At 36.9% G+C, this 16,501-nt stretch overlaps 4 protein-coding genes and 1 long non-coding RNA gene across 6 annotated transcripts in view; 3 read left to right on the top strand and 2 right to left on the bottom strand.

Annotated features, from left to right (window-relative positions):
• LOC129432018 (ladderlectin) overlaps positions 1-16,501 on the bottom strand; it is a 174,029-nt gene that overhangs the window by 94,804 nt on the left and 62,724 nt on the right. The gene's annotated exons all lie outside the window — the stretch shown is intronic.
• Positions 1-16,501, bottom strand: part of LOC141364284 (galactose-specific lectin nattectin-like) — a 163,567-nt gene that overhangs the window by 91,802 nt on the left and 55,264 nt on the right. The window lies entirely within an intron of this gene.
• LOC141349206 (ladderlectin-like) lies at positions 3,391-5,036 on the top strand. Its single transcript, XM_073868474.1, has 6 exons — positions 3,391-3,463; positions 3,542-3,609; positions 3,795-3,880; positions 3,998-4,120; positions 4,303-4,414; positions 4,925-5,036. Exons 2-6 carry the CDS (start codon positions 3,549-3,551, stop codon positions 4,996-4,998), a joined length of 456 nt encoding a protein of 151 aa, XP_073724575.1. The 5' UTR covers positions 3,391-3,463; positions 3,542-3,548; the 3' UTR covers positions 4,999-5,036.
• Positions 3,393-16,501, top strand: part of LOC129432017 (galactose-specific lectin nattectin-like) — a 39,221-nt gene continuing 26,112 nt past the window's right edge. The window contains exon 1 of one of the 2 annotated variants that reach the window (XM_073868489.1): positions 3,393-3,463. The gene's annotated coding sequence lies outside the window, so the exon portion shown is untranslated. The remainder of the gene's footprint in view (positions 3,464-16,501) is intronic. The other variant, XM_073868479.1, reaches the window with a different exon arrangement.
• LOC129444661 (uncharacterized) lies at positions 12,075-16,274 on the top strand. Its single transcript, XR_012369959.1, has 6 exons — positions 12,075-12,386; positions 12,608-12,628; positions 12,857-12,923; positions 13,132-13,201; positions 14,874-15,044; positions 15,535-16,274. It is a non-coding gene; the product is annotated as an uncharacterized lncRNA (long non-coding RNA).

Raw genomic sequence — 16,501 nt, 5'->3', positions numbered from 1 at the left:
TCCTGGTGAACGTGGATGAAGTTTGGTTGACGGGTGAAACCGGATACACAAACAGGCAGAACTCCACGCGAAGATGAGACCACAGGAACACACAAACACGATAACACAGGTAAGACATGTAGCGTAATCATCTGGCAGTGAGAAGAGAGAATGGGTGAGTATAAATGCCGTATGGGTAACTACCACCAGCTGGAGCAAAGCAATCACGCACACCTGCACTCACTCAGATCATTAGCGATCAGACACGAACACACCCAGTTCAGTCATAAGCCCGGAATACACTGCACGATTTTTGTCCTCTTATAAGATCATTACCTTATCACACTGTGCGACATGTATCGTTTAAACTCGGGTACGAGAGGCATGTAGACTGTACAATGATGACACGAAAGCTTCGGCGGCTGCGTCACACGTTGCGCAACGTCACCAGCATGCGCTCGTGGTAAACAAATACCGGTGCGCAGGTCGTAGCAGCAAACACACTGTGCGGTGATCATGCCGAATTTCTGACACTGCCAGAAAACTATCGTAGGCTATCTTTGGACGCAAGACCGGGAAAACGGCCGTCTTTGAACCTCTCTCACTGTACGACATAGGACCACCGATGGAGAGCCACGATCACAGAAATCGCGACGATAGTTTCACGATGGCAATCTTTCGTCTGGGACAGCCAATTATCGTGCAGTGTATCCCGGCCTATACAGACAAACACAACACAGAAAGTCACGATGGACTTATCCTACCGTGACAATAGGTTCATCTATGGGGGTGTGAAGGAACATCTTTCACATTCTGACACTAATATAAAGTAAATTTTCCCGGTATCCTGTAGACATTTATAAACTTCTTGGGAAATGATAATCTGAGATGTGATCTACATGCTTCATAGTAAAATAAGTGTATAATTTACCACAGAGATAAATTACTTTAACATGTTAGTATTTACAAATCCTGTATCTATTTTATGAAAATAAATAATGTGATAACTTCTTCACCCTTTCCACTCAATGTTTTTTCCAATATACAGTGCGGCAAATAGTTACCATTCCTCCATGCAGATCTCCTCTAGAGCAGTGATGTTTTAGGGCTGTCGCTGGGCAACACGGATTTTCAACTCCCTCCAAAGATTTTCTATGGGGTTGAGATCTGGAGACTGGCTAGGCCACTCCAGGACCTTGAAATGCTTCTTAAGAAACCACTCCTTCGTTGCCCGGGCAGTATGTTTGGGATCACTGTCATTCTGAAAGATCCAGCCATGTTTCATCTTCAATGTCCTTTCTGACGAAAGAAGGTTTTCAGTCAAAATGTCACGATACATGGCCCCATTCATTCTTTCCTTTACGCGGATCAGTCGTCCTGGTCCCTTGGCAGAAAAACAGCCCCAAACCGTGATGTTTCCACCCCCATGCTTCACAGTAGGTATGGTGTTCTTGGGATGCAACTCAGCATTCTTTCTCCTTCAAACATAAGAAGTTGAGTTTCTACCAAAAAGTTATGTTTTGGTTTCATCCGACCATATGACATTCTCCCACTCTTCTTCTGGATCATCCAAATGCTCTCTAGCAAAGTTCAGATGGGTCCGGACATGTACTGGCTTAAGCAGGTGGACACGTCTGGCACTCTGCAGGATTTGAGTCCCTGGCTGCATAGTGTGTTACTGATGGTAGCCTTTGTTACTTTGGTCCCAGCTCTCTGCAGGTCATTCACTAGGTCCCCCCGTGTGGTTCTGGGATTTTTGCTCACCATTCTTGTGATAATTTTTTACACCACGAGGTGAGATCTTAACTGGAGCCCCAGATCGAGGGAGATTATCAGTGTTCTTGTATGTCTTCCATTTTCTTATAATTGCTCTCATAGTTGATTTCTTCACACGAAGCTGCTTACCTATTGCAGATTCAGTCTTCCCAGTCTGGTGCAGGTGTACAATTATGTTTCTGGTGTCCTTTGACAGCTCTTTGGTCTTGGTCATAGTTGAGTTTGGAGTCTGACTGTTTAAGGTTGTGGACAGGTGTCTTTTATACTGCTACCAAGTTCAAACAGGTGCCATTAATACAGGTAACAAGTGGAGGACAGAGGATCCTCTTAAAGAATTAGTTACAGGTCTGTGAGAGCCAGAAATCTTGCTTTTTTGTTATTGACCAAATACTTATTTTCCACAATAAATTCTTAAAAAATCAGGCAATGTGATTTCTGGATTTTATTTCTCATTTTGTCTCTCATAGTTGAAGTGTACCTATGATGAAAATTACAGGCCCCCCTCATCTTTTTAAGTGGGAGAACTTGCACAATTGATGGCTGACTAAATACTTTTTTGCCCCACTGTAAGTGTGTTACTGTAAGCACATCATTGCTAATAAAACAAGTCACTGGTTAACAATATTGTTAGTGACAATCATTATCATGTCACAGATATTGCTTATGTAATGCTGAATTTACAGTAGAATATTCCTTGCATTAAAATGGTTTCTTATTTTAAGAAGGTCTAATCTATCAAAAATAATTTCTGTTTACTTAAATATAGAAGAAATTGGTAAATTGGCGTTCCCTCTCTGGAGCAGATAGAGTGTTGCGCAAGTGCATTTTTTTTAAGTGGAGTGGCGGTTCTTTAAAAAAATTCGGGAAATTATGAATCATTGCATTACATAACATATTCAAGTTGCTTTAATTTAGAAAAAAAAACACTGACTTGCTGAGTGTTTGTCTTTAAAATGTGCTATATGTCCACATGTGTTGGATCAACATACAGTAAGAAATAATAAATGTCATTGCATAACATAATATATCTAACCAAGTGGCACTGATTTTGAAAAAAAATGGCATGCAAACACACTTATTAGCCAAAAGGTCTATCTGTCTGTCTGTACACTGTAAAAAAGTTGGTTCAGCTTAAAAAAGTTCATTTGTTGCCTTAAAATTCAACTTAAAATATTAGTTGACACAGTTTCTCTTTTTTAATAAACTAATATTTTTAAGTTGAATGAACTCAAAATTTTAACTTGCTTTTTAAGTTGAAACATTTCTTTACCGTTTATATCAAGCAGACTGCAATAAAATTCTTACTTAAGTGCTTCTTCACATGATTGATCACACACATAAGAAACACACTAAAAATATTAAAATAAACAAATCAATATATGCAATATATTTATATAAAATACTTGCAATAAACAGTAAAATAACAAAATCTAATGTAAAGACAGAGTTATACAATCAAAATATGTAAAACATATATACATGTAAAATATACTGAAAGAAATGTGAACACAGAAAAGTGTTCATGTGTCAGATCAAGATGTTTATTTTGATAACCATCACATGTATCATATATTGAATACATACAGATTTACCTTCCTTGTCTATGTTATGGAGTCCCTCCCACTGAAGTAAAGTATAAAAGATAGGACTCCTCATTGACCATCACACAATCTACAGTAAAGTTCTGAAAGTGAAGATTTGACAAAAGGTGAGTTTTTATAACATTAACTTCAGCAGTGTACATATGAGTGCAGATGTGTCACTTTTCCTCTTAATTCATTTTCAGATTCATCATGGCAGTCATGAGAGCTCTTGTGCTTCTTTTCTTGATCTTTTCTGTTGAGAATGCACCAGGTAACCAAGACGTTTACAAGATTTACTAAACCCTGTAACATTCCAGATTAAATTCCCATAAAACTTTGAAAGAGTGTAACTTGTAAAAGAATAACATCAGCAACATTTAAAGCACTTCTACACAGAAACATAAAACTGATAATGTGACTTTTTATTACCGTACTAATATTTTATTTACTGTATAGCTCATCACTGCCATCATGGATGGACACCTTTCGGTGTGAAATGCTACAAATTCTTCTCTGAGTCAGTTAACTGGGCCACAGCTGAGGTACTGTTATTCAGTTATTCAGAAATTGTTCAAGAATATTTGTTGCCCTGTCTTGATCTAAACTAAACAGATTATATTTTATATTTGCAATAAAATAATCTCTCTCTCTCTCTTTAGAAAAACTGTCAATCCGTTAATGCAAATCTTGCATCTGTGCGCAGTACAGTTGAAAACAACTTTCTCCTGAGTCTTGTGCCTGCTGACTCACATGCTTGGATTGCTGGCCATGATGGTGAAATTGTAAGTAATTTTCCTCTGAAATGCATACTTGCTAGTCTGAAATTATTGCTTTTAATATAAAACACATTTTTGTTTCTATATACAATACTGTTTTATTGTTTCAATATAAATGACTGAATTATATCATTAATAGGTGTGAATACATTATTATTAAACTTCTATTGACTCTTCTCACTCATTAGGATGGACAATGGATGTGGGCTGATGGATCTCAATTTGATTTTACCGACTGGTGCTCTGGCGAACCCAACAATCTGGGTGTCCTTGAGAACTGCCTAATGATAAACTGGACCAGTAAGAATAAATCCTATCTTTATTTACAGTCTTAATATTTTATAGCATTTAGTATTAAATGGGCTAGTGTAGTTGTCAATGTTATGTGCTATGGTCAGATCCCTTTTAATTGTACATTTTCATTGGACTTCATTATATCATTAATCTACCACAAAACTAATAATTATAAACGAAAATTTTAAATGTCTTTAACATTTGTCAGTTTTTCTTAATAAATTAAGAAAATGGGTCTCCAACGTTGTTCCTGAAGGTGCACCTGCCTCTAATTTTTAAACCTTTTGCAACAACAGTTGAAACTCCCATTTCTCTTGATAGTTGCTGAAATGTTTCTACACCTCGTATCCATCTGTGCTAATTTTAAATTGATGGGACATTATTTGGGAACATGCACACTTGTTTAAAGTCCTGACAATGCATACAGTATCAGGGGTCTGAATACTTCCTGAATGCACTTTCATTACCAAACTACAGCTGTAACTGTACTGAATTTATTTTCATCTTATCCCACAGATAACCATTGCTGGAATGATGCGCAGTGTTCATACGAAACAAGCTACGTTTGTGCCAAACCTCTGAGATTGTGAAATATCAATCTGTTTCAATGTTTTACATTAAAACGATCAAAAACAATTTCACGTCTGGACTATCATACTTGTTAGTCTGTTTAAACTTGCTTGCTGTCGTGCTTTCACTAGGGTTTTCTACAAAGTCACTTCAGGATCAGTGAGCTTCTCCAAAGTCCCCAAGCAAATCTCCTGCACACATTAGTGGATTTAAAAAATATATATTTTAACCAAAACAGCATATAAAGCAAAAAAATCATTATAAGTATGAATTGCTCCATCTGAGGCTAAGACCTAAACTCAACTGCCACATTCATATAATGACAATAAGACATGACTCTTAATGTTAAACTTGATACTAACAGCACTATAGAACATAACACCTCATAACTCTCAAATGTTATTGATCAAAATTGTATTTATTGAACATTTACTTATAGTCTAGTAGCCAACTAGGTGAACCCGGAAATGTTGAGTACACCAACGTTTTATTGCAGAAATGTGAAGTATGGGGCCCTAGCATACAGAAACTACCGGATGCTAATTTGCATATGTTGAGCAATTTGCATAATTTGCATAATTAGCAATATTAGCTTAATCGTCCATTTTGACCACATATTTTGCACTAAATGGCCAATTTCTACAATATGTGAGTGGTTTTAGAGGTTTTAGATGATGCTGATTTCATTTCTGGCATTTTCAGATTTTAAAGAGCTAATTTTATTACATATTTTGATTTATTTATTACTTTCAGTCATAATTTTAGGTTATTTTATGGTAAATAAAATAATCTAACATTTCAGAATCATGAGTGCACTTATAAATGTTGATTCATAGTGAGGCTGAATCCCCTCCTGACACTTTTGAAGATTCAAAATATCTTTTTGGATAAACAATGAATCTTTGTTAGGCTGAATGTTATGCATTTCTGGATGAAAAAGCAATGCGGGTATTTGACATAACTTGGATCCTGGAACTGTATGATACATGGTAATCGGGTAAACTAAAACTTCGCCAGACGCAAGAGTTAAAACTGAGTCTGGGCAACCCGGGTCAGCTCGCCAAACGCAAGGCTAACCAAGAGGGCTTCACCTCTGCACCAAGGCAACATGTAAATATACAACATATACATGCCATACAAGACAGGCCCCGCAAGTCACTAGGGCCATGCCAGAATAGCAGATGTGCTTTCCAGGTTGGTCCGCAAGTCGCAAAATCAAACGAGGACCCAGTTAAAACTCCGCCAAACGGAAGAGTTAAAACTGAGTCTGGGCAACCCGGGTCAGCCCGCCAGACGGAAGGCTAACCAAGAGGGCCTTACCTCCGCACCACACAAAGCACACACTGGCTACCACCTTCAGGCAAACTGCTATGCCTCACAATTAATAAAAAGGCAGCCTCATCATCTTCACTATTCTCTACTGTTCTGTCATCATCTTCTCCAGACCCTTCATCTCTTTCTTTGTGTTCTTGGTGTTGTGTAAGGATGTTGCAGTATATACCATCATTGCCTTTGCAAGAACAATAAACTCGTACAGCCCAGACCTGCAGCTACACAGCTGCACTTTGCTGATGTACAAGGTTTCAACACAGCTTTAAAACCACAGCTGACAACATCTAAAAAAGCAGGAGGAGCAACTGGACTTGAATCCTGTGTGGGCATAAGCAGTTCCTCTCCTTCCTTTAGACCCATCTTCTTGTCCCATCCAAACAAGGTGATATCCACAACCGGTGGATCAGGCTGGTCAGCTGATTTTCATAGTAGCACCTGTAGGTGGGCACGTCTTCCATGAAGGCGCATATTACGTTCTGTAGGAGGTAGTGCTTTCACTGCTGGGGGCCTTTTGCGCTTTCGGTAAATTTCATACGGGCTCCATCCAAGGTTACAGAGTTCCTCTGATTGTAAAGATATTTTAAAGTCACTATTTTTGCCACTGCATGGTGCAAACAGACACTTCTTTCCTGACATTTCGACTTGATCAAAACGTTTCTCTTTGTTTTGAAAGTACTTAAAGGACAAGTTCGGTATTTTACACTTAAAGCCCTGTTTTCAGATTGTTTATGATGAAATAGTGAAATAGCATCTTTTGCAGCGATTTTTGTGTGAGCATACCAGTGAACACCCCTGACCACTCGCTGAGTTTCACGTCTTTGTAAATGAAAGTTTAATGCATTTTAGAAAGGATTGTTCCAGTGCACCATTAAACCCATTGTAGAGGTGTGAGGTGAAACAACAAACACCCAAAAATTCTCAGGGCAGCTGCATATGTCGAAATTTCAGCCAAAACTGTTCTATTTCATCATAAACAAATCTGAAAACAGGGCTTTAAGTGTAAAATACCGAACTTGTCCTTTAAACCTAGATCCGAATGGTTAAATTAATACTACACAACAACTTGAGAAAGCAGCAAGAACACTGAATATCAAATGTTTTTAATCCATTCCTGATCAAATCACAAGAAGTCTGAATTTAAAAAAAGAATAAATTTTTTTTTAATAATGGTAACTAATTTTTGAACACCAGATTCACTCACAAAATGGATCTGAATAGAAATTCACAATGTACTGAACAAAACTGTCATTATAACTCATTATAACCTTTTATCTTAATGTGAAAACATAAATATGATATAAGCATATAAAAATATCTGCAAGGATAATTTCGACTTTAAAAATAGACTATGCTCCTTTGCTTCACAACATACTTACTGTATATACAACAGCTCACTGCAACAGCTTATTTGCATAAAAACATGACCAGACCTCAAGAAATGTAAACATATTGAGGTTATCAACATTCACATCAAAGAGCATGAGTTCTTGTGATTCTGAAATGTGAGAATATAGTGTTTACCATAAAAATAACCTAAAATTTTGTTCGGAATTAATAAAAAAGTGTCTAAATTAATCCAAATCTGTTATAGAATTACCATTTTGAAGTCTGAAAGTGGCAGAAATGAAATCAGAATCCTCTAAAACCTCTAAAACCACTTACATATTTTAGAAATTGGCCATACAGTGCAAAATATGTGACCAAAATGGACAATTAAGCTAATATTGCTAATTATGCTAATTATGCAAATTGCTCAACATATGCAAATTAGCATCCGGCAGTTTCTGTATGTTGGGGACCTATACTTTCCATTCATGCAATAAAACTTTGGTGTACTCAACATTTCCGGGTTCACAATGGGGCTCTATGGACTAGACTATTACCATTTACAGTGAAAGAGATGATCTTCTGCTTGAACTGCATCAACTAAAAACATGGTTCAGTGTGTTCTGTAAAAAAGGGGGGGGGGGGTCTTCTCTATTTAACACCCTAGGAGTTAACAAACACCACTAACAAAACACTGTAGGAGTTTTTTTTAAAATGGTAACACTATGTTTTGACACCAACTCTTTATTTTCATAGAGTAAAATAAAATAGTTTTAACTCAATCCAGTGTTAAATGAACTTCAAACTCTTTATATTTCCATTAACACCGTAATTTTATTTTAACTCTGCTAAATTTGCTGTGTACACGGAAAACCCTCTGTGTGAACAAGAAGCCGAAACAATGCCGTAATGGGTGTGTCGTAGTGAGGACGCGCGTGTCAACACAACAAAAGATATGGTTAGGGACGCACACAGACTTTGGTCCCAGAAAATACCCGTAAAATTGCCAGACAAGCGTCTGTGTGAACACAAACACGTCCTTTATATCTTCTGGGATCATTGCCGGAAAGAGGACCCAGTTTTACACGGAAAACCCTCTGTGTGAACAAGAAGCCGAAACAATGCGCGTCATCACAACAAAAGTTATGGTTCAGCTCCTTAAAATGAGATATAACATGCATATAAACATTCACCACGAGAAATGTTGCAAACTACACTGTTAACGATTTCTGTAAATTACACTGTATTTTGCTGTAATATGAACTGTATTTTACTGTAGGGCATGTTATACAGTATGTTGCTGTATTTTGATGTTGCATTGTGGGAAATTTAATCTTTGTGCCAGTAAAATACTGTATTTTCTTTTTACTGTAAAATTTACTGTTAATTAAAAATACTGTATTTTAATGGCAGGTGGTGCTAATTTGTTTTTTGGGGGATTAACTCTCTGATTAAGGTTTGGTGTCGTTGCATAGTTAAGCCTAAAGGGGACTTTGAGTTAATGTTGAGTGTCAAGCCTTACAATCCAATATAGAAAGCTATCTTATACAAATAATGTAATATTATTGTATTTAAATATTGATTTAAAATGTAAAGTAAAATTCAGAAGACTTAAACAAAGTCCTAAAAACAATCAAACAACTAAATTAGTGCAAGTAGAGCTGATTTATTTACCAAAACACAATATAATCATCTTCATTAAAGCTTTGTATATTCCAATTAATTTACAAATGTAAGTGTTTAAAAATTAGAGAGAGGTTTTGCCGGTTGTTGATGAGTGATGAATACCAGCTGTGAATTTTCTCAACGCGTGTAAGCAGCCACGACACAGGAAACCGAAACAGTGTTCCAATATAAAGTGAGGGTCCTTGACAGTGGCCGAACCCGCATACTACACGATATAATGATTCCCCACCTCGGGAGCTATAGGGAACGATTTGTGACACAGCCCTGGATGTAATCACGTCTGTGCTGATGATCACGTGCCTGTACACAAACCCGCAGCTCACTTGCAAACAGTGCCGGTCCTAGATGCTGGGAGGCCCTAAGCAAAGCTTTGTGAGGGGCCCTCTTGTGCATTCAGACCCTGATAGCATAGCACACATACATCTCGGAGACGTCTATTTGATGTCTGCGTTTACATCTGCAAGATGTCTTATTTAAATTGTTTTCTCATCTGCAATACGTCTGTGAGACGTCTCCTAAAAGATGTCATATAGACATATTGAAGATGTCTGCAAGACGTTTTTGATTTAGAATGTATGTAAAGCAGCTCTTTACCTTTATAAGATGTTTTTACACACCAGATGTATTCCAGATCTCCAGATCTTTACCAGACATCTCACAGACGTACCTGTGCTATCTGGGTAAAACCAGTCAATGTTGCTGTTAGTTAGTTGTTAACTAACCACATAGTGTATTATCTTATAGCTGTATAATATTCCCATATGCACATTACTTTGAAACCCTGACTGATAAACTTGCTGATTATAACATGAAACATGTATTTGCTGATAAGTTGTTTTGATTTAAAATGTGTTGTGAGAAGCACTAAAAAATTTACCTGATCTAAATAAATGTAATGAATCAAATTAAATTACATATAAATACATACTGTTAATACACAGGGGTTAAATTGGGATTTGTTATGTGGGGGGGGGGGGGGGCTCTGTGGGGAGGGGTACTTCGAGGGGTAACATGTTTAATACTGATGACAGCAAAGCCACTGGTGTGTTTCAATGACATTCTGGACCTCTGATAGGATTTGATAAGTTTCAGCTTTAAAAGAGCATTTCACCCGTAGAAACATTAATCTTTATTGAAAGTGTTATATTTGTAGTCGAAATGTAACATAGATTTAGAATTTGGTGCCTATTTTACAGAGAAAAGGGGTGTTTGTAGTCTCATTCCCTCAACAAAGACATTGCACTTCCTTCTTTCAATGATGCAAAATGATGATTTTTACGTCATTGAAAGAAGGAAGTGCAACACTGAAGTCTGTATTTCTCCTGTCTCAGCGGCAACTGAGGAAATGATGCACGGCCATTCAAAAACATGACTGGAGTTCTAACTATACAAAGCTTAATGCAAATGGGTGAAGTGTCCCTTTAAAGCTGTCATAGAGATTTACACCAAATATTTTAAAAATAGTGTCTGATTTTAAATATTGCAAATCTATGAGTTTGACACCCTATATCCATTTGTTGCACATGTCATTATGCACAACTGATCAAACTTTAAAGGAAGTTAAAAGAATCAATCTCCTTGAATAATTCTAGGCATAAGATGCCCAAAAAGACTCAATTAACAAGAAAAGGTACAACACACAGTACTGTATCAGCAACATGTCTTATAAATTAGCCATAGAGATTCTCTATGCTGGTCAGCAGCTACAATCATATAGTTAGGTTTGATTTGTGTAATCAAAATACATATTTTATTATCTATACAATGAGTTATATCCAGTGTTATCCAGTTAACATACTGTAATTAAACGAGTGACATATACTTTAATCCTTTACAAATTTCAAGTCTTCTATTAAGTTTTCTCGACGTGGGCACCATTCTTACCTCTCTCTTTCTCTCTCTCTCTCTCTCTCTCTCTCTCTCTCTCTCGCTCTCTCTCTCTCTCTCTCTCTCTCTCTCTCTCTCTCTCGTCAAATTATCCTGCACGAGAGCGCGTTCTTGAAGTTCAAAGGAAAAAGTGCGTGTTTTCGCGGCAATTTCGTCACCCAATTCGCGTCATTTGAATCGCCCCATGCTAGGACGCGTGTCTTTACATTGACTTAATCTGCTCGCGCAAATCCTTTATCTTGTTCCCTTGCTTCACGTTTTTCCCCTTTATTCTGCTCCAGATGGATAGCTTTGTCTTTGTTTTAAATCAATGGTGGGCATATAATAAGCGCATCGTTACCAAATCACTCTTCTGCGTCATGCACGCGGCCGTTTCTAAATTTGAAGGCTGCAACCTCCGGATCATGTCGCATATGCGCGCTGCATACGTCATCAAGCCTGATTTATTTAAGTTAAATAAGCATTTCATTTGCAAGTCATAAGCATAATATAACAATTAACCATTAACTAAGAATAATAGTCAACATTAGAATTGTTAATATTCTAAAATACGTTTTTATGACGCATATGCAGCCTACAAATGTGACCTCTGAAGGCTGCAGCCTTCGGATTGAGAAACTGCCTGCATGTTGTCCGAGTACATATCAGTGATTTAAGAAATCATTAAGTATTTTTAAAAACCCGCACAAATTCGGAAGTTTGCAAATTATTTAAACTATAGCGTCTTGTTTTCATTAAACATAATAATAATTTTTCTTTGATATAATGGTTTTAAATAATTCTGAGATCAAGGGGGCCCTCTAGTGGCGCGGGGCCCTATGCAAATTGCGTACTTTGCGTATAGGAAAGACCGGCACTGCTTGCAAAAGATTATCCGGTTATTTATTACACGTAATGTAAACGTTTTTAATGTTATCATGAATCAATGTTATAGTTTTGTATGTCACATTATTTTTTGAGAAGAGTCATGACTGAACGCGGACCTTACACGCTGTTATTTTTTTGTGTGCGTATGGCCAAGGTACAGTGCGCTCTTTTGCACTATGACCAGCCATCAGTAAATCGAAATACAGTAAAAAAAAATGAGCGCGAAACCCTGACACTTTACAGAAAGGCACGGATATCCCCGCCCGAAGAAAAAAAGAACACAGGACAATGGTTGCAAGTTAAACAGCTGGTAAGTAAAACGAGTAATCCTGTGATTTCGATTTCTTAACATATTTAATTTTTTATTTGGTTAATTAATTTGAAACACTTAACAACACGCAGTTAACGGTAATTTACCTCACACGTTAGGACTGTTGTGACTATAGGGAGAGAGCTTTGTGGTGAAAACTCTTTTTAAGACTCAACAAAACTTTCGGTGCAAGTTATCATCTTATTTATTTTCCTTTTTAGAACATTTCACCATCTGCAAAGGTAAGTAATCTTCTTGTGATTTCTTACCATATTTAATATTTTTGGTTTAGTTCATTAATTTGAAACACTTTTTTTTAAACACTTAACAACACGCAGTTGACGGTAATTTACCTCACTGTTGTGAACAAGATAGTTAGAGAGCTTTGAGGTAGAAACTCGTTTAAGACTGAAGAAAACGCAACTTTCTGTGCATATAATCATATTTAATTATTTTCTTCCCCTTTTTAGAACATTTCACCATCAACATATTAACATAAACGGTTCTCTTTTTCTTGTTTGACTGCGTTTGGTACAGGTGAGTGTTCATCTGAAATGCTAGGCGACAAACTGAGCTTTTGTGTTTAACGCTATTTTGAAGTCAGTCTCTCAGTTTCTCTCTAACATGCACATCTAACAAGGAATAATTGACGATGGGTCATTGAATTAAATTGATATAACTGCCAGTAACAAAAAGTGTGTGTGTGTGTGTGTGCGTGCGTGCGTGCGTGTGTGTGCGTGTGCAGGTCACAACAACGACGGCAGATGTAGAGACCACGCTTTCCCTTGCTTCCACTCCACGGCTGATCATGCTTGGTAAGATTCTTTAACACATACTTTGGGGACATTAAAAAGATTAAAGGGATAGTTGGGCCAAAAAATGATATTAATCCCATGATTTACTTACCCCCAAGCTGTCCGAGATGCATATGTCCATCGTTTTTCAGACAAACACATTTTCAGATATTTAAGAAAATGTTTTAGATCTTTCAGTTAATTAAATGTGAAGTTACAGGGTCCACGTCCTTCAAGTCCAAAAAAAGTGCGTCCATCCTTCACAAAATAATCCAAACGGCTCAAGGATGATAAACAAAGGTCTTCTGAGGGTAATCTGCGCGGTGTTGTTGTAGAAGTATCTATTTTATTAACAAAAATAACTACCTTCCGGTAGCGCCGCCATCTTAGTCGGGTCCGCATTCAAGATCAGAGCTTTACGCAACTTACGGAGGTTACTCTGCTGCTGCTCTGTGCCCCCGCCCTCCGAATTTGTCATACGTCACTAAGAAAAGTGCGTACACTACACTAATACTCTCTCCTGAATACAGAGGAGTCTAAGATGGTGGCGCTACCAGAAGGTAGTTATTTTTGTTAATAAAGTTTTAAATATGGATATTTCTACAACAGCACCACACAAAGTACCCTCAGAAGACCTTTGTTTATCATCCTGGAGCCACTTGGATATATTTTGTGAAGGATGGACGCACATTTTTTGGACTTGAAGGACGTGGACCCCGTAACTTCACATTTAATTAACTGAAAGTTCTAAAACATATTCTAAAATATCTGAAAATGTGTTTGTCTGAAAAACGATGAACATATGCATCTCGGACAGCTTGGGGGTAAGTAAATCATGGGATTAATATCATTTTTTGGCCGAACTATCCCTTCAATGATTTGTTAATGTTAAGCATTATGCTTAAATTTTAGCATTCTTCTTGAGTTTTGAATATCAAGAGTAATGAAATGATGATTGGCCTTTTTAGGTAGGCCCCCACCCCAAAATTGTGTTCTGTACTCATTTCCTTATTCTTGTGTTGTTCTTAACCTGCATGAGTTAAATTTCTTGAGCGAAGATAATATTTTGATAAATGATGGTAATCGAATAGTTGACAATACCCCTTGACCTCCACAGTATTTGTTTTTCTTACTATGGAAGTCAGTGGGTACACTCCAAAAACAAACGGTGCTATATAGCACCAAAAGTGGTCCTTTGCTCGCAATCATAGAAGAACCGTTTCCAGTGCCATATAGCACCGGTGAAGCACCTGTGTAGAACCATATAGTGCTATGTAGAACCAAATGTGGTGCTATAGTGGTTCTATATGGCCCCTATATGGTTCTACACAGGTGCTTCACAGGTGCTTCACCGGTGCTATATGGCACTAAAAACAGTTCTTCTATGGTTACGATTCAAATCAACAGTTTTGGTTCTATAGCACCGTTTGTTTTTTTTAGAGTGTACCATCAACTGTGCTTACCATCAATTATCAACATGTCTTCTTTTGTGTACTAATAAATACAACAGAATCAACTCATACAGGCTCAGAACAACACAAGGGTAAGTAAATGATGACAGAATTTTGGGGACATATGAACTATCACTTTAAAATGATAGATTTCAAATTATTGAGAAAAGCTCTAACATCTAAATGTTGTTACTTACACCAAAATCAAATAACAAACGCTATTATTAATTAATTATTTTCAGAGGATCCAGATCTACAAAACAAAAAATGGATGCTGCCGATTGAAGGCTAAGTCCGATTTCCTGCGATTGACCTACCATTTCTTCAGCATTTGCTGTTCACTTTGGTTGCTACTACGTGCTCAACATCGAGTACCAAGTGGAAGCAGCCACTACTTTGGAGTTTATTCAGAGGTAAGTACATCTTTCGGTATGCTATAACATTTGGTAAATATTGAAGAAAGACTCATCATTTACTTACTTTTGTGTCCTTCCTCCTAACCTGTATGCTCTTTCTTCGGAGGAACACAAAGGATATTTTGAAAAATGTTGTTTACCAAACATGTTTAGTTCCTTGACTTTCATTGGTTTGTTGACTCCCATCAACAAAGCTGTTTGGTAACAATCATTCTTCAAAATATCTTCTTTTGTTTTCCACTGGGGAAAGTGCATACAGGTTAGGAAGGACATAAGGGCTTTTATATGATTTTAGATTTCAGGAAGTGGCAAAGTCTTGTCATCTATTAGCAACTGCTGGTCCTTTGTGGTAATTACAGTGGGCCTGAGCAATATGAGGATATTATCGTATAGCAACGTTTAGGAATGGCACTATTTAAAAAAAAAAAGTGGAGTGTCCCTCTCTTACACATCAAATTATCTAATTAATTCTTTTTTTTATGTAAAGATTTATTGTGAGGATCAGCCCCGAAAACAGCAAGTGCTCCTCTAACTTCCAGGTGAGCAAAAGAAGTGGGAAGATGGTGCAAAGGAAGAACTCTGGCCTGAACCATCATGTATATATCCACCTTTATTAAGGACTTTATGAATTAAGCAAAACTATTAAGCAACTAAAGCAAATACATTCTACTCAACTCACCAGAGGTTTGTGAAGTTCTTTTTTTTTCTTAAAGGTTTCTTTTAGTTAATTTGTCCATGCACTGATTTATAATATTGTAATATGAAACTCCAGTGTATACATGTTACTACTGTTGCTTCTAAAAGCAAAATAAGTCTATGCAGGAGAGGTTTTGTTACGTTTTTTTTTTTTAAATTATTCTTATAGACGGTTTCATCGGACGCACATGACGCACGTCTGGATCCGATCCTTACTTCCGGTTTCGCTTTTTTAATGGTCTGACTAGTTGCTAAACTGATCTCTTGAACAAAAGCCTCGTTGAAAATAACAAATGTTTTGGTTTCCGAGCTAATCTATGTGTTGTTTTTTTGCTTGTTATATAAATAAAATGCGTTTAAAGAACTTTGTTGTTTTTTATTCTTAGCGGAGTTTATCGGAAGTTCATGTGGACCGCGACAGCCGCTTGTTTATGATGTTACTGCTGAAACCGTCTATAGTTATAACTGAATTTGTACTAGTATTATTTGATAATACTGTGAAATGAAACAGTGAGTTAATGTTACATTGGCTTTGAAAAAGCTGTTGCTGCAAGAAATTACAATTTACTCAGAATAATATTTTGAATGTATAAGTTTTTGACATTGCTTATGACTGCATTTGAATGTATTGTTCAGGAATTGATGCTGTGATATGTGTGTGTAAATGTTTTGTATTTTACTCAGGAAAGTATTTTGTATTTGAACATTGTTATTATGACTGAGTTAGTTCATGACTTGATTTAAAATTCAGTAATATG

This window comes from Misgurnus anguillicaudatus, chromosome 1 (assembly GCF_027580225.2).
Source record: "Misgurnus anguillicaudatus chromosome 1, ASM2758022v2, whole genome shotgun sequence".
Taxonomy (NCBI): Eukaryota; Metazoa; Chordata; class Actinopteri; order Cypriniformes; family Cobitidae; genus Misgurnus; species Misgurnus anguillicaudatus.
Note: the sequence above shows the minus strand (reverse complement) of the source record. Positions and strands in the feature narration are given on the sequence as shown.